The following is a 19,797-nucleotide window of genomic DNA, read 5'->3' on the forward strand; positions in this document are numbered from 1 at the left end:
ATCACATTACTTTGTTTTACATTACTAATCGACAGATTGCTAATGTTAAATAATTATCACAGGGTCTGACCAAGAAGTTTAACATCTAATCTGTCTGAGGGATTATCAACCAGCAAAGCACAAACTAAACTGTCCCTTCTGGTGCACCGAGTGCTCAAACTGGACTAAATAACTTTTTTCCCAAACTTTTCAGTCCGCGACCCCCAAAATAACAATGCCAGTGACTCGCGACCCCCACATTCGTCAAAGGTGGTTATAAATATGCAAATATGTTCATGTTGTTGTTTTATGTAACTGTTAACTACTATTTTTTTGTTCTGTTTGTTTTAAAACGCATACGTTTTACTACCGTTACACTTTCCATCCACACTACTCTGAGTATTCGAGCTTGATTTCCACGACCGACTTCACCAGGAGCCTCGTCAATAATCGGTGCAAGTGGCCCCGGCATTTTGCACTATGCCACTGGGTGTGAATAGGGGAAATTATATGAAAATGGAGGCGAGGGTGCAGATATTCTGATTGGGGCTTTTTCTCAATATTAAGTACACAAAATTCTGTCTTGCATCTTCTTCTTGTAAGTTCAGACTGCGCAAGTTTCTAACAAACTCTGGAGGTAGTCAGGACACATTGGGTAAATTTTCAAATGTAACAGCAGAAGCCTACTTTTATAACGTCATTCACTCTGGCTACGTTTCAATCATCTTAACAATATAATGAAAATATGACATAAAGCACTGCCTTTTTAAACTTTTATATTAATAACTTAAACATAACAGACACATATGACATGTGAACGTCATCTTTACTGTATGCAAATTTCTAACAAAATGAAGCCTATGCTTCCTTTCATTTCCACTGAAACATATGAAATATTGGGCTCACTGTGTGGTTTTGGCAATATGTGCCTAATGTCAGGCTTTATGCACACAATAAAGATCATCAGAGGAAATACATGGTGAAATACGTCTCTTGTGCTGAATATAACAATCAGTAAGCTATCATTTTAACAATCGATAATAATTTAAAATGTATAAAGTACAATAAGTTTATACAATATAGGAAATAAAGGTAAGCCATCAGTATCAGTGCAAACGTGTGGAATTCAGTGTACATTGTTACATGAATGAATAGATATAACTTATCCGCGCTCAGCCAAAACAAATTACCTGAGAAAAAAGTAGGCTAACTGATTCAAAAGACAGACCCGTTAGATATAGGTTTACACAAGATGAATTATAGATCCCGATTACCAACTACAGAGAGGCGTTTGGCTGCTCTCAGCTGGGCAGGTGTGCTCAGAGCTCCCGCTGACTATCTGGAGCTCAGACACAAGAATACGCTGAAGCAGCTTTCAGCGCATGCCAGAGTGTGTGATTACGTGATGTGCGTTTTCAGCTGTGTAGTGTTGACTGAAAACTGTTCAGAAATGTTAGATGAAACGCCTGTGTGGACGTGGATCGTTTTCGTTCTAAACTGCCATTTTAAAAACAAAAAGTATTAGTGTAAACGGGGTCTAAAACTAATTTGACTTTGGGAAATCATCACGCGACCCCTGGTCATTGTCCTGCAGCCCCCAATTTGGGAACCACTGGACTATATTAGTGGACTAATGTATGAAATAGTGAATGAGGGTATAGGTGTGATTATAGATACAGCCATGGTTTCACAGATTAGCAAGGCCATTTGAAAGTAGCAATGCATTATAAAAATGAAATACATATAAAGTGGCAGCTTATTACTTATTGCTTCTTTCATTGCATGTAGCTGAAAGTGACAATACCAGCTCAATATCAAAACATATCCCTGTATACATTTCTGTTGAGCGCAAATTATGTAGCCAAAGCTATGATTGGCTGCATTTTATCTTTAAAATGTACGCTACAGGATGGTATGATGTCACCAACAGCTTCTGATTCTGTACAGACGGCTTTTCCCTGTTATCGGTTTTCCCACTGGCTCACCACATACATCGACAGACTTGAGGCGCAGAGAGAAGTTGAATGTGACGGCAGAGTTTGAGTCTGAACAGTCCCAGAAAGCAGGTAAAACCAAAACAAAAGGCAAAAAATAAAATAAGTAAATAACAGGGTGAAAATGTGGTAAGATCTGAAAATGTGGTAAAAATGAGATGGTTTAATGCCACTTTTTCTGTATTACTTTTGAAAACACTGTCGGTTGGGTTTTATGGCATGCAGTGAGCGCGTTAATCTGTGCTTTCGAAATCATTCATTGTTGGTTGGGTTTAGAGTTAGGGTGGGTGTAAGGTTTTGGTTGGTCGGTCAGTCAGCCGATAGAGGCCTCTGGTGGATTTACACAAGAACAACAGGAACAAATGGCACTTGCGAGAGAAATCTGAGATCTGAAAAAGCGTACACAGCGGTGGATTCGCAAAAACAAAAACTGCAAAAAAAAAAAAAAATGTACATTCCGGGACGAATTTTATGCTTTCCAGAAATGTATGCAGCGGTACGTATCAATAATGAGCCTGGGTTAAGTAAAACATAAGAATAAATACCTTTGCAGCAAAACCCTGATAATAAGAGCGATGTTTAGATGAATTTGTAAATTTGGGCAACACTCTTCTCCTCTAAATAAAAAAATAAACAAGAAAAAGCAGCAGCTAAGAAATTTGATTAGCTACATTGATATATATTTACACAGGCTCTGCAATTTAAAATAAAATTATACACACAAAAAAAAATCATGTGTGACACTTTGAAACATGAAGAGCATTCATAAAGGTCACATCTTTTACATTTCCATTGCAAAAAAAAAAAAAAAAGTCAGGTTACAGGCTCTTCTGAACAATTAATTTGTGAAATGTCTTGTTAAGTTAAAGGCCTGTTCTCAGATTGGCAATAAAAAAACAGATTCATACATGAAATGTCTTACATATGGCCTCTTTAATATTTCATTTATTGCTAATGATTTTTGAAGAGCTCTTAAACGTTTATCTGTAATTAGTCGCATGGCATTTAGACTCAGATGGTTGGCTCAAAATAACCTGGCAGCAGAAACCATTGAGCGCCCATGAGGAAAGATAGTTGATCTGAAATTATGTACATCTGGGGATTCTGCGCCAGTCCAGAAACTGCCATTGAGATGAATGGGAATGCTAATAGATAGATTTCATTAAACTCTTCTAGTCCTCCTGGTTCAAGCAGACATCTTTTGAGAATAATAAACTGGTTTTGACCCATGTTGACTAGGGTGAAAACATTATCAAAATAACATCAAAATTCTGTAGTTATCCGTTTGCGTACTGTACCAATCGTATTGTTTAATTCGGTTAATCCAAATAAGACACATTATTTATTTCATTAAAAAAACGGATAATCATAATTATTGTTATTCGTCACGACTCACATTACTGATAAATTCGATGTTTACCTAATATAATTACATGCGAAATCAATTCATAGGGAAAACTAGCAACGACTGAAGCTGTTTTTGGTTTATCTAGTCTCAAGTAAAAGAAAAAAAAAACTGCGTCGAGGCGCGGACTCAGAAATGAAGAGAGGGAGAGAGAGAGAGAGAGAGAGAGAGAGAGATGGTGGTGGAGGAGAGTGAGAGTGGAGCCGTAGAGTGTTTCTCAAATGCCATAATTTAACATCTGTCGACAACTGATTGATACGAGCGCGATAAGACGGCAAAACTAACTCAAGTGCAGCTGGAAGATCGCTGAACTTTGACTCACAAGGATGATTTCGCGGAACTGAACGAATGCTTCAAGAAAGAAGAAAGCGAGGACGCGAAAAAGCCGCGTGCATGGATATCGCACACATCCATCATCCCACGCGCGCTCTTCTCCAGGCAAAACCCAACATGATTCGCGTAATGAAACTGTTCGCGGCGAGGTTTTAATGGAGGTGGAAGGTGAATCTCCTGACAGCGAGCTTGAGTTTTTTTAGTCGCCGATAGTTCCAGATGTACAACAGTTCTCCTCGTCACAGAGTTCGCATGGCTCCAGTTGGAGACACCAGAGCTTGGAGAGACATGAGCGGTGTTTAGAAGCAATAATCGCGTCTGGAGGAGGTTTTAAAAGCAATAAAATCCGCACAGGACACAAGTGACCCGTCGCGCCATGGCAAACTTCAGGGGAAGAGCTTCACCGGCGGCCGCGCGGATGCCACGACGCCTCGTGATGTTTTAAAGTGGAGCCTTGCTGATAACTTTTCTTTAGGATTTACCATCGACATGATTGCGGAGATGACAAGAACACGGGGCGACGTTGCGCCATCACCTGTTATCTGAACACTGTGATTAGTTCTCACAAAAGCACTGAATCTTTATTGCCTTTGGACCCGATTTCAATACATTCCGTCGTTAGACATGGAGACTAGTCAGTTACGGACAGTAGACGGGTTGATTTCTTAATGTGCAAGAATACATAGCCATATCGTTTTTATTGCTCTTAACACATTGCGTACATCTGTTTCTTTTGCACTATGATGGAACCGCCACCCTGCTCGAAAAAGAGCCTGTCTCTTTCGCTACCGGTTCCCCGGGAGGGACAGGCGACCCTCAAGCCTCCCCAGCATCTGTGGAGACAGCCACGGACCCCCATCAAAATCAAACATCGCGGTTACTCTGACACCGACCGACATCATCACCGACAGATAGAGCGCTCGAACGCCATGGACACGAGTGACCGGCCGGGGCTCAAGAAGTCCCGCATGTCCTGGCCATCGTCGTTCCACGGAACCACCAGCGCGTCCATGAGCAACTGCGCTGGGAATAAGCGGTAAGAAAGCCGAGTGACTAGCTGCCTGTGAACAAGCGAGCTATTTTTGTGCGTGATGGACGACCAAAACTGTTAATAATGATGCTGGAAGGGTTAACAGAGCTTTGTGTGGAGAGGCGGGACGCGTGGGCATCCTTGATGATGCGTTATGCGTAACGGATCCGGTACCTTTCGGAGAGCGTGAGTTGCAGAGAGTAGAACGTGACCCCCTGAAGTCCCCTTAAACCAGATACGAGCAGCTCATGGCATAAGCGCTTAGTAATAATGCGAATGAGCTGGATTAGGAGTGCGCATGTATAAAAGGGATTTTGGAAAGTCCGAGCCCCCGTGCAGTGGATGACACAAAGTCTAGCGTGACTTACAAAGTGTAGTGGTCCGAAAAAGACGCGTCTGAGAACATTACACTCATTTAGGATCGCGGCATATGCGCTTGTGCTCTTGGCACGTGCAGACGCCATATGCGCAAGCCAAAAAATTTGCATGATCTAATCAAGCGTTTCTGCATCAAGTCGCTAATATAATGGGGATTTAACACATAGCATTTTTATGACAACTTTATTTGTATTTAGAGTGATTGTGATGGTTCCTCTTATGATACAATTATAAACCTATTATTAAAATACACTCTTTAAAACCTTTAGCACCCATGGAACCTTTATATTACACTGGCTCTTTAGATAATCTAAATCAAAGATGCCCAAAGTAGGGCCTGTGAGCCAAAGTTGGCCCATTAACCTTTGATTTGGCTCTGAAAGGAGTGTCAGAATGATGGAGAAGGTTGGGGCGATTGGCTTTAACACAGATTGCCATTTCAAATTTGACACATCCTTTTTAGCTACAAAAAAGCAGACTAAAATTAAATGTTTCAATTACAGGTTGTAAATGATTCTGCTTTTTTAAAAATGTAAATATTGTCACACATAGAAGACTATGCAGAAGACATCGACGAGCAAATTAAGGCAAAAGCTAGTATAATTCTGTTTTAAATTAGATTATTTTGTTTTTACTGTAATAAGTTCATTAAAATGTAAAAATATATATATGCTGTAATAGTTAATATAAAGCAATGTTTTCTAGTCATTTTTAATATTATTAAATAAACTAGGAAATTACCCTATATTTACTTCCAGCCCACCACCCTCAATCAAGTTTGGTTTTTGGCCCGTCATAAGAAAAAGTTTGGGTACCCCTGATCTAAATAATTAAGATATGTGATAGCAAAGGTTATTTCTGTGCCATTACTGTGAAAATACATTTTTAATGAGGTTATGAAATGAGAATTTAAATCCCCTTGATCCTTTGACATATAACAGTCCTTGTACTTTAAAACTGTCCTATAAATAGTTATCATTAACATAAACAGCCTTTATTGAAACCAATTTGCCAAAACAACGTTTTTTAAAAATATTTTTTTGTATCAGTATGACATCATAGAGCAAGAAAACTCTGTAAAAGATCAACACCCACTTAAAAGAGGATTACAAGAAGTTGTAATCTAAGCTGGATGTGACCATTGTTTGGATGTCTGTCTTGCAAATCCATTTCTCCTTCATCTCAGTTGTAGCTTAAGCACTTGGAACATGTTGGACTTGAAGAGCAGTGCATCAGTTAACAGTCAAAGGTTTGTCATTCCATCCAGTGTAGACAATAATGTTTCATTTCTCTCACTTCTGCTGTAGACATGGCGTACAATATTCGGAAAGATTGTTCCAGATCGCATCAGCAAGACAGAGTTTTCTCCTTTGCTTCATATTATGAAAAACACAACACAGTTTGACAGGCTTTTTAGAGAGACTGGATATAAAAGATGATGCAGTTCTAGGGCTACACGATATTGGGAAAATCTAACATTGTGATTTTTTTATTTTGCGATATATATTGTGATACGAATACAATTTCACTTGATAACTTAATATCTCTATTTGGAAAGAATTTATGACGTTAGATAAATTGGGATGATTCTGCAGTGGGAATGCATCTCTATAAAATCTAATAAACAATCTTAAACATTTTTTGGGGTTCCCCGACGCATTTTCGTTGTGGTGTGTGCTATTTGCAGTGTATTTCAGTATTTGCATGTGTTGTGAGTATTTTTCTGCATAACAATCTATAAATACAATCAAGAAAAAGATACAATTGAAATAAAGTGTTTTATCATTTAACAGAATTCAAGTACAGTAAATGAATGATTAAAATAACAAAAAATCAATAAAATTAATCATCGTAAGGTCACAAACGGTACAATATTTCTTATACCTGAATGATTATCATTATACAATCACAGGCATCAAAAACACAAACAAGTGATCGATTATAATACAAACTCAACAATTCCATATATCCTGCAATTTGACTTTTGCGAACAATCACATTGCATTATTGATGCTGAAACAACATATTGTGCAGGCCTAATTCTAGCTATCCAATAGTATAGTCACAAATCACACAAGTTACAGTAAAAGATTTGACTAAGTATCACTATTGCCTTGTTTGCTACATATTGTATATTCAGCATTGTTTAAATCCAAATGTCACTAAGTTGTTCATCATCAGCTATTTTAATATGCAAAATTTACCTAATCATATCAGTGGGCATTTAGACTACTTTCAAAAAGAGCATCAAAAACAGAATAAAAAAGGTGTGATGAGACATTTACTCGAGGAGATGAGACATGAGCATGGGATTCATGAGAACGAGAGGAGATTAAAATAAGAATATTTCACAACTTAGTTTAATTTGTGTTTATGACGATTCTGGCTTTAAGCATATTCATTCATTCATCATTCATTTTCTTTTCGGTTTAGTCTCTTTATTTATCTGGGGTCAGCACAGCAGAATGAACCATCAACTTTTCCAGCACGTTTTTACGCAGTGGATGCCCTTCCTGCCGTAACCCATCTCTGGGAAACATCCACACACACTCATTCACACACACTCATACACTACGGACAATTTAGCTGACCCAATTCACCTGTACCGCATGTCTTTGGACTGTGGGGGAAACCGGAGCACCCGGAGAAAACCCCCGCGAATGCCGGGAGAACATGCAAACTCCACTCAGAAACTCCAACTGACCCAGCCGAGGCTCGAACCAGTGACCTTCTTGCTGTGAGGTGGCAGCACTACCTACTGCGCCACTGCGTTGCCACTAATCTAGCAAATCTAAAATATTATTCCATCGCAAGGTTAATTTGTGTGGTGGCAGTTGTAGAAGACTTTGCTTTTGGATGCGCCAACCTTTGAAAGTGGTTATGTCATACCCGCCCAAGCAAACAAAGTGTAACTTGTAGTTAACTGTAGTTAACTGTAATTTTTTCCGGCAGCTGGGTTGGTGAAAAAAAAAAAAAAAACTTAAAATAACGATCTTGAAATTACAGAAATTTACCATAAAATAACAAACGTTAAATTACAGAAATTTACAGGAAATTTACATAGAAAGAAATTGCTGTAATTTAACTTTTGTTATTTTAGTGTAAATTTCTGTAATTTAACGCTGAATTTAACGTATTTAGGTTTAGGTTTAGTGTTGGGGAAGGTGTAGACGTTAATAACTATGGTGGTTGGGTTTAGTATTGGGGAAGGTGTAGACGTTAATAGCGATGATTAGGTTTAGAGGTGTTGTAGGTATAGACGTTAATAACTTTGATGGTTGGGTTTTAGGTGTGGAGTAGGTGTGGGTCTCCATAACTTTAAGTTACGCCTCTAACGTACTACAAGTTGAGCCTCTTCCTGTTATGCCCCCGTCTATCAGTCCGCAGACATACCCTACTCAAGTTAACGAGTGACACGCAACTACGCATCAAGCAAAGCACTTGATTTGCAGGTTTAAACCCAGTCCTTCGTCCAATCTTCAATGCTAATTTCACCCTCATGCTCCATCATAACATCACAACTCACGAGAAAACTTTTCACCTCAACAAAAAACATTATTGCAATTTAGTCTCACAAGATGTCGTCACTCGAGATTTCGTCACACCCCTGTAAAAGAGCAATTTTGCTAACATTGATGAAAACATCAAATAAATGTAAAAAAATGCAGTTCATGACACATTGAAGATTGTATTAAGTTAAATGATGTAATACAAATGGTGGCACAGTGGGTAGCACTGTTGCCTCAAAGCAAGAAAGCCACTGGTTCAAGCATCAGCTGGGAGTTTGCATGTTCTCCCCGTGTTGGCGTGGCTTTCCTCTGGGTGCTCCACAGTGTAAAACAATTGCTTGATAAGTTAGAGGTTCATTCTGCTGTGGCGACCCCTGATTATTAAAGGGACTAAGCCAAAAAGAAAATGAATGAATGTAATAAAAAGCCACAAAGTGTGCTCAGAAAGAGAAGAAGAACTATATTTCTGTGACTTTGCACGACCATAACTCTGGCTTTGTAGTGCTGTTATAAAAAAATCATCATCAAGAATTAGTTTAATACACAGAAACACATTTGTCAGCTTGTCGATTCTGTGGGTTTGCCTGATCTGGTGTAGCGCACAATACACTGTTTTTACCCTCAAGGATAAGTGTGGGTGTTGCATGCTGTGCTGGTATATAAATGCACATATACAGACTGATGTTATAGTGCTGCTGGAAGAGGCAAAATGTGCCATTCTGTTGAGTGGCGCCTCACCAAATTGGGTGATTATTACTGTAATAATCCACTTCTGTGAGGGCCATAAGCCCCAAGGGAGGCCGAGAGCTCAAAGGCCGGTTTCCGTCCTGTCAACCTTTGCCTAGGCTACAGACGGCCAGCACGGCAGGCTCCTGGGAAACAGTCCAGCTCGGCCTGACTGTATAGTAAAGCCTGATTTGTATTCCCTTCCCCAGGACACGCTCGCAGCCAATCCAAGAATTAGTGCAGCAGCGCTGGCTCGGACTGTCCTGCTTCTACTGTGGGCGGTCGGCACAATTCGAGAAATACAAAGCGAGAGACAGAGAAAGCTGCCTGTGAGTGTGTGTGTGTGTGTGTGTGTTTGTGTGTGTGTGTGTGTGTGTGTGTGTGTGGCTCTGCTGATGTGATGCCACAAGAAGCAGAGTGAAATGTCCATGTCTGCCTGCTCAACTTTCTCATCACACTCATCAGGAAGGCTAGAACGGATCACAAGAACTCGCAGTACTGAACATATTAGGGTTTTTGAGTAATGGATTGACTGGAAAGACATTGACTGCTATTTATTTCTTAAATGCTTACAGCAAGGCAAGTCTATATACACTCAAAAAAATGATTCAAGCCCTTCTTAGATGTGACACAAATAAATACTGTTCCCATTATTTAAATATTTTGATTTTTAAAATATTAATTTACATTTAATTAATGTAACGTAAAATGTATTAGTCGTTTCACCTATAATCTTTATTAATCCAAATCAAATGAGTTCAATAAAGTGACCCCGTTTTGCGCATGCGTGAGACCGTGCATTTTCACTGCCACCTGCATTGCGTTTCTCCGTCCACCATTTTCCACCTGTGGCTGCAGACGAGTTGATGAGACGCTCCCGATTACAAGAAGTCATTTTTTGGTGAGTATTCGTTTCTTTTTCAGCGAGTACCTCGCTATGAATGCATGTTATGTTCTCGACCGTGTGTAACAAGCGTGATAAAGGTTTGCTTCGGTTTTTAGTAAAGTTGACGGCTAACGTTAGCTGGCTAGCCAGTCGCTCATCATGCAGGAGAAAATAGACTGACAGAGTTAACATTAACGTTTTTTATCATAATGTTCCGACGTTGATTTAATATTTTTTGTCCTCGGGGTGATGTTGAATCAACATTGAGGCAAAGTTGGTTAAATATTCGCACATTCAGACTTTTTCCTTGCTATCATTTCAGAAAGGTGTTATTTGCAAGCTCTAAATAGTGAAATCATATTAGCAGCCAATGACTATCAAAGGACAATTTTTTTTGTCAATTAAATAGTGCTAATGTTGTTTTCAAGTCATATTTACTTGTGATTTCAGACCCAATATTCAAATTAGCGTAGTAGATAATATAGGGAACGTTAAATGAAGGAATGTGCAAATATAAAACCAACTTTACCTCAATTGAATTAACGTCTGACTATTTGAGTCAATGTATTTTATCTATCAATCAATTTAATGGTCTGAAGATCCTGATTCATTCTTTAAGGCATATTTGGTAAGTTTGATTGTTTCTCATGTAGTCTCTAACAGTGAAACTACAGTGTAACTGTAGTTTTATTCTGTTATTTCTCCCATGGCACACAAATATGAAACTGTATATCTGTCAGTGTAAATAGATGCACACAGATTCACAAATGTTGTGACTTCTATAAATTTCACAAATGCACACAGATTATTTATCATTGCATATGATCTGTCTTTTCAGGCCTCTGGCACTGATGATGTGGAGAGGGGCATCTCAAGCACAGTCATGGGGATTTACATAATCCGAAGTTATGTCAACGGGGAGCCACAGGATGTGGGAATTGTGATCGAAGGCATTAAAGTTCTGACCAACGTTGGCAGTGTCATCATGGGTTTTGTTTTGCTGCCCTTGATCTGAGATTTCCAGAAAACCTCAAGTACACCTTTGAGTTCATCAAGAAAATCATAATGACTGGATGGACACAAGCTCAATCCAAAGATACAGCAGCTGAAAATCAAATTGTTTTCTTAAAGTGAACACCAGATGACAAATAAATGAAGTTTCTTTACGCTTTTCGTATTTGGGATTCATTTGTCTTTTCAATCTTCTGCCATCTTTCATCTACTAAACTAACAACACTGAACTCATGGATGTTTTCCATGTGACATTTTACATTGTGGCTAAGCTACAAAAAGGAAGCATGTGGACAAGTAAAAAAAAAAAAAAATTGGACATACAAATGCAAAATAATGTTTTTATGATAAATGTTTTCTATGAAGCCAGGGTGATGGAGTGACTTGGTGTGATAATTGATACCCCTAACAAACTAATGGTTGATGAGGTTTTAAGTTTGGATTTCCCAATGCAACTTTTTTATATATTTATTTATTATTTTTGGGATGCCAACATCTGCACATCATGGCTCATTCATGTACAGTATAATTTCAACAAGTGTCTCCATTACTCTCATACCTGTCAGGTAATTACTTGATGCAACACTTGTTAAAATGGACTTGACCTAATGCTTTGTTTTTTTTTTTTTTTTTCTGAATTTTTGACGTTTAGATAATTGAATTATGACTGGCCAGAGCAAATCACTTGTTCAGAAATTGTTCTAGTTTTGGTGACAATGGGTCTCCTTGTTATAATCAAACTGTCTTGGTCTGTTTTCACCCTCCTATTGTCCAAATTTGGTCCCCACAGCCTTTTTTTTAAATTGTGTTTTTGTTTGAATTAACCATTTGTACTACACAGATTAAAAATGCTGTACCTCTCGAGTAGCCAGTCATTTTTCATATTATTGTTCTCAGGTTATGCCCTTTTAAGAAACGTTACAAAGTTTGCTGCTTCACATTTTAATAAATGTGCTCTGTTTTAGGTATAATTTCATTTATTTATTTGTGCATCGTTAACATACAAGACTGGTTTTATATCTTCTGGTTTTAAGGTCTGACAGATACTAAAAACTGTCTGTTACAATTCAAATTAGTCAAGTAAAACAAGCACTAGTTTCAGCCTCTATTGTTCAACGTATATATATATATATATATATATATATATATATATATATATATATATATATATATATAAATTGTGCCTTTAATCCATGTTATAATTAAGTTGAATGTTGATCAAGCAGGATTCAGATTTATTGGAATGTTTACATTTTGCATCATTTGCTGATGCCTCTACTCCCTTAATGTGTTTGATGCTTTGGAAAACATGGGATACATTTACTTCACACCAGATGCAAGATCTGTTAAAGTGTTTCTAAAAGTTTTTCCAATAATAAAAAAAAAGATACAATCTGTTTGGCGTGTGTGTGTAATAACGGGATCAAATGAAAAATAAATATTTCCAATTAATTAATTTATATTTAGTTGAACGAATGTAAATCAGTTATATTAATTTAATAAATTTTTATTTGCTTGGCTATATTTGATAAAATTGAGTTGGACTAACTCAATTATTTTTCGTTATGTAAATGATCTTTTGGTTAGGGTTACGCATACTTATTGGATGGAAAACCTGCGCACAATTAAATTGAGTTAACCTAATGAGCTATTTTTTGAGTGTGTGTAGTAACGGGATCAAATGAAAAATAAATATTTCCAATTAATTTATATTTAGTTGAACGAATGTAAATCAGTTATAGTAATTTAATGAATTTTTATTTGCTTGACTATATTTGATAAAATTGAGTTGGACTAACTCAATTACTTTTCGTTATGTAAATGAACTTTATTTTGGTTAGGGCTACGCATACTTATTGGATGGAAAACCTGCACACAATTAAATTGAGTTAACGTAATGAGCTATTTTTTTGAGTGTAACTAAATCAGCATACTATCATCTCAAAAACATTGCAAGAATCAGATGCTTTGTTTCTAGTGAAGACTTAGAGAAACTTGTTCATGCTTTTATCAGCAGCAGGGTGGATTACTGTAATGGACTCCTCACTGGTCTTCCTAAAAAGACAGTCAGACAGTTGCAGCTCATCCAGAACGCTGCAGCCAGAATTCTAACCAGAACCAGAAAATCAGAGCACATCACACCTGTCCTCAGGTCTTTACACTGGCTGCCAGTTACATTCAGAATAGATTTTAAAGTATTATTACTGGTCTATAAATCACTAAATGGCCTAGGACCTAAATACATCACAGATATGCTCACTGAATACAAACCTAACAGATCACTCAGATCATTAGGATCATTTAAACTAGAAGTTCCAAGAGTTCAGTCAAAGCAGGGTGAATCAGCTTTCAACCACTATGCCCCTCACTGCTGGAATCAGCTTCCAGAAATTATCAGATGTGCTCCAACATTAGGCACATTCAAATCAAGACTGAAAACACATCTGTTTAGCTGTGCCTTTACTGAATGAGCACTGTGCAGCGTCCGACAGATTGCACTATCATGTTTTTCTCTTCTTCTTCATTCTTTTATATCACATTTTACTTGTTTTTATATTTTGTTTTGTTTTTACGCATTTTTATTATTTGTTTTTATTTTTATTTTACTTGTTTCTTTTATTCTTGTTTATGTAAAGCACTTTGAATTGCCATTGTGTATGAAATGTGCTATATAAATAAACTTGCCTTACCTTGCCTAATAGGGATGCAGCAAGATTCATGGTTTAGATCCTATTACAATTTTTGAGTCCCAAATTGTATACACAGTCATATGTGGGAGAAGCATACGTAGTTAGTTCACCCAAAAATGTGATTAATGACTCATCCTCATTATATGTATTATTTTAGATGAAATCTAAGAGCTCCCTCATCCTCCATAGACAGCAAAGTTCCTGCCTCGAGAAAAATACAAAAAAATCATCCTCAATACAGACCATATGGCTTCAGTGGTTCAATGAGAATAAGAATGAGAATATTATCAAGCTAAGAGAATACTTTTGTGCACACATAAATCAAAAACAATGACTTTATTCAACAGTTTCTTCTCCTCAGTTTAGGCCACACGTGTCAGTTTAGGGCACACGTTTTGTGGTTGCATTTCCTTAGATGTGCCTGTCCTTTATCTCTTGCGTGAGCTTCTGGGTGTGGGGGGTGTATACTGTGCATCAGTGCTCAGTACTTGCAAAGGCGCACAATGTACTGACAATGAGGAAAAGAAACTGCTGAATAAAGTCATTATTTTTGTTTTATGTGTGCACAAAAGTATCCTTATAGCTTGATGATATTCCAATTGAACCACTGAAGGTATATGGTCTGTTTTGAGGATGCTTTTTTTTTTTTTTTTTAATTAGTCAGGACTATTGCAGTCTATGGAGGATGAGGGAGCTCAAAGATTTCTCCGAAAATATCTTAATTTGTGTTCTGAAGATGGTCTCAGGAGTTTGGAACAACATGAGTAATTGAGGCAAGTAATTATTAACAAAATTTTCTAAACTATCCCTTTAACTTTGGTTTATTTTACAGCTTGCATGTCTGTAACGAAAAACATCTAGTGTATGTATAACAACAACAATAAACAAATTAGTATTATCGCAAATCAACGCAGATAAAAATACATGTATCTAATGTTCTGGTATAAAAAATGTTTTCAAACGGCATAAACTTTTTTGATGATGCAAACATAACTTTCCAAAAATATCTCATATAATAATAGTACTACTAATAATAATAATATAATTTACAATTTTTTAGGGTAAATGGTTACGAACTATTTATATGGGCTGTTTTTAAACAAACAAATTGGGCTCTATTTTAATGATCTAGGTGCAAAGTCTAACATGGTGGACTTTGTAAGTGGAAAAACTGAACGCTTCACTAGCGAGAAAACAGTTAAACAGACCATCAGCAGTGCGAGGATAAAGAACTCTCTGGCCTCTTTACTTTCTCTTTACTTTACTTTTACACTTTACTCCTTTACTTTCGTGGATAAGGAAACGGTGTTGTACGCACTCCACTGAGGACATCCACTAGCCTACATAATTATTTTCGTTTGTTAAGCACAAAGATTTGTTTCAAAACTATTTCTAAAATCAGTTCTAATTTCCAGCAAATGAATAAATAAACAATAATAACAAAGTGTAGTCAAAAAACTGAGTTATATCCAAACACACGTCCTATTCTTATGCCCCATATGGTGATGCATACGTCACCAAAACCTGACAGGTGGACAAATCTAAACTTGTTTTTGTTAAAACAAATATAAATATTCAGATAATAAATATGACTGCTAATGATAATAACATTATACAAATGAAAATTGTCATGAATAAACTGAAAAAAAGTGTACGTTATTATTTATTCACTGTGTGTTATTAATATAACAGTCAATAGAACATCCAAAAATATATTTCCATGAAGATGCAAATGACACACACACACACACAGACAGAACTTCTCAGAACTGTGTGTTGTCTGTATCAACTGTGACCCTTTATTCTTTTAATTACATTTCGTAACATGATCTGCCAGCAAAGATAGGTCTCACTAGGTTCTCCAGTATATGTTGTGACAATAAGTCTATTTTCATGTTCAGTGTTTAGCATATATAAGTACACCCCTCTCAAATCTATCTTTTAAATTCATATTTTGAATAGGAAGCTATACAATAATATATTTGTGCATATATGTTAGATTAGTGAGTACTGAAGCCAAATCTGGAGCTAATCTTGCAAAATAACTTACGTTAACGGTCAAAAAACTAGTATAGCCAAAATTATTTGTTATAGAAAAATATTAAATACAAATTTTAAATGGAGGAAAAATCAAAAGCAAAAAAATGAAAAATTTGGTTGACATTTTGTAGCTTGTAATTTTTTTTTTTTGCAATATTTTGATTGAATTTAATTGTATTATATTTCAGTTTGTAAAGATGCTCTGTAAATAAAATATTATTTAATAAATATATCTGTTTAATAAATCTGTTAAATGCACCAAAATAAAATATTTATTTTAAAATGGAGTGTACTCAATTATTCTAAGTACTGTATAATCTCAAAGAGATTATGCTTAATAACTTTACAATGTAAATTCACACACACACACACACACACACACACACACACACACACACATACGCGCACACACACACACACACACTGAGTATGTTTATTGGATAAAGATCAGTTCAAGCGAAATCTGATTTGATCCTGATTTAGTTTTATGTGTAAAAAGAAATTTTGGCGACTACGCACATCTACACTGAAAAAAATAAATCATTGGATTACTTATTTTTTGAAAGTAAGTGGTTTCCAACAATTTATATGGGCCGAATTTAAACAAACAAATTATGTTAAACATTACCAAATTTTATTTGTTTGTTAAAATTCAGCTCATATAAATTCTTTTGCAACCACTTACCTAAAAAAAAAAAAAAAAATCAAATACATTTTTTTCCCAGTGAATTTAAATGCATTTTCCTATTTGGTATTTTTTTTCTAAAAGTTGCTTTTGGTAGTTAACAGCCATTTCACGTATGGATGGATGAGATGGTGTGTATGTGTATGTACGGTGCATTTGAGTTTGCGCATGTATTGCTGCAGGCATTTGAGAAGACACGAATGATAATGAGCAATTTGCATGTATGGTCACATCATTGAGGTGGTGGAGGGGACTTCGTTGCAGAGACAAAATCTTTTACTTTTTAAGCATTGCTTTAATGGGAGCACTGTGCAGGGTGCCTTGCCCTCAGTCTGCATTTATTAAGCTTAAGTAATATACGGTTTTGAGTCCAAAGGACCCCCTCCTTGTCATCTGTTCCACTGAGCCTGGGGCTAAACTTAGATCAACCTCAACCACAGCTGCATGCTTGCTGATACACTAATGCCTCATGTTTTTCCGTGTGACGGTCTTAAAGATGATGAAGTTCATGCCCTTCATGCCAAACTTATCTGTATAAAGGATTATTAAGGGTTCAAGGTTGTAGGGATAGTTCACCTAAAATGAATATCATTTACTCACTCTTCTACAAATATGTAGAAGAATTTTGGAAATTTGTAACAATTTACATATATAGTATGGAAAACAACTTCAATGAAAGTCGGAGGTTACAGGTTTAAAAGACCTTCTTTTGTTTTCAAAAGAAAAAAAAAAAAACTCAAACTGGTTTGGAACAATTAAGGTCAAGGCCAACTTTTTTTAAATACAGTGGTGGAAAGAGTACTGAAAAATCATACTCAAGTAAAAGTACCATTACTTGCCCAAAAATGTAGTGCAAGTTGAGTATTTGTTATAAATATTAATCAATGTATGAGTAAAAAGTAGCCCTCTTAAAAGCACTCAAGAATAGTGAGTAGTGAGTATTACACCGTGAAAAGTGGATGTGTTTATATGAAGATTGTGCAGGCATGTGTAAACGTAACATTCTGTAGTGCATTTATGGACCTTCCTAAATTCATTCGTTCATTAATTCGCCCACTTGTTGGCTCCTTCCTTTCTTCCTTCCATTGTTTGTATGTTCTGTTCTTCATTCATTTGTTCGCTCCTTCATTTGTTCCTTCCTTCGTTCCTCTCTTCTTTTGTTCACTCATTCATTCAATACTTCATTCTTTTGTTTCTCCCTTCAGTTGATTCTTTGTTCATTTATCCATTCATACATTTATTCCTTTCTTTGTACCTCAGTTTGTTTAGTGCTTCCTTGAATCTTTCCTTCCTTCATTTGATCCATCCTTCCATTCCTTGTTCGTTTGTTTGTTCGTTCCTGCATTCATTTATTCTTTTCTTCATTCCTCTCTTCATTAGTTCATTCATTCCTTCATTCTTTTGTTCATTCCTTCATTCCTCTCTTCATTAGTTCACTCATTCATTTGTTCCTTCATTCATTTGTTCCCTCCTTCGTTCACTCATTCATTCGTTCCTTCATTAATTTTTTCTTTCCTTCATTCCTCTCTTCATTCGTTCATTCATTTATTCATTCATTTGTTTCTTTATTCGTTCCTCTCTTCATTCATTCATTTGTTCCTTCAGTTGTTCCTCTCTTTATTCGTTCACTCATTCATGCATTCCTTTCTTCTTTTGTTCCTTCCTTTGTTCCTTTCTTCATTCGTTCACTCATTCCTAAATTCCTTCATTCTTTTGTTCCTTCGTTCCTCTCTTCATTCGTTCACTCATTCATTCATTCCTTTATTCTTTTGTTGCTTCCTTCATTTGGTTCTTTGTTCATTTATTCATTTGTTAATTCATTCTTTTGTTTCTTAGTTTGTTCAGTCCTTCCTTGAATCTTTCCTTCATTCGTATGGTCCTTCCTTCCATTCGTTATTCCTTCCTTCATTTCTTCATTCATTCCATTAAGTAATTGTTTAAGGTTGTTTGGTGATTTTAGTCATTACGTGGTCAGCATTCTTGGTCAATGCATGGAAAGATTTGGACACGTTCTTGGACATTTTTAATGCTTTCAAAAGGTTTTCTGCATTTATAAAGCGTCCATGTCTTGAGGTAGTTCATTCTGATGCGATGTACTTTCTATGTGTGATTTGATTGGACAGGAATCACAGGACAGATTTTTGTACTTTAGCCAATCATAGACAAGAAAGAAATAAAGTAGTGACTGCAGGTTGAAGAAAACTAGTGAAGTAAAAGTACCAATACAGCACTAAAAATGTGCTTTAAGGGAAAGTTAAAGTACACACTTTTAAAACTACCAAGCAAATTATTATTCCTGAAAAAATGACTGAATTACAGTTATCTGAGTATTTGTAATTTGTTACTTTACACCACTGTTTGTATAGCATTAAAACAACATGAATGTTGCTTCACAAAGATGGCAACAATAATAAACAATTTAAGAGACAGGACAATATATGCTACATTAAAATTAAAAAACTAAAAATAATCGTTTTCTGTGTGGAGTTTGCATGTTCTCCCTGCGTTTGCATGAGTTTCCTCCAGGTTTCCCCTACAGTTCAAAGACATGTGGTACATGTGAATTGGGTAGGTTAAATTGTCCGTAGTGTATGTGTGTAAATAAATGTGTATGGATGTTTCCCAGAGATGGGTTGCAGCTGGAAGGGCATACGTTGCGTAAAACAAATGCTGGATAAGTTGGCGGTTCATTCCGCTGTGGCGACCCCAGATTAATAAAGGGACTAAGTCAAAAAGAAAATGAATGAATGAATGTTTACTGTTTCAAAATAGTATAAATGTTTCTCAAAATAAAATGTATTTTGTTCAAAGGGGAAAATGTTTTGTTTTTTTACCTAAACATTTAAAAAAGACAGCTTTGAGAGCAGTAAGCACAAAACCGTCAAACTGTAAAATTTAAAACCTTTTTCCTAGGTTATCATACCGTCAGAATCTTATACCGGCCTATGCCTAGATGTAATAGCCTAAAACTAATTGTGAAATAAAAATTACATAAGAATAAAATAAAGCATATTTCATTGCTTTTTGGAGCTTGGAAGGATTGAATAAAAGCAGATAATTTTAAAATGACTCACATTGGCTTATTTCTATCAATACATATTTCCAGCATCATCAAAATGAGCTTTTTTTGT

General features: G+C 36.3%; 2 protein-coding genes across 6 annotated transcripts in view; one reads left to right on the forward strand and one right to left on the reverse strand.

Moving 5' to 3' along the window:
• Positions 1-19,797, reverse strand: part of LOC147846018 (uncharacterized) — a 154,833-nt gene that overhangs the window by 17,043 nt on the left and 117,993 nt on the right. The gene's annotated exons all lie outside the window — the stretch shown is intronic.
• Positions 3,540-19,797, forward strand: part of pde4a (phosphodiesterase 4A, cAMP-specific) — a 124,036-nt gene continuing 107,778 nt past the window's right edge. Inside the window, exon 1 of the mRNA XM_087245080.1 lies at positions 3,540-4,747. Coding sequence (XP_087101206.1) covers positions 4,452-4,747 — 296 coding nt within the window. The 5' untranslated portion in view covers positions 3,540-4,451. The remainder of the gene's footprint in view (positions 4,748-19,797) is intronic.

The sequence above is a fragment of the Danio rerio genome, chromosome 3 (genome assembly GCF_052040795.2).
Source record: "Danio rerio strain M-AB ecotype USA chromosome 3, GRCz13ab, whole genome shotgun sequence".
NCBI lineage: Eukaryota > Metazoa > Chordata > Actinopteri > Cypriniformes > Danionidae > Danio > Danio rerio.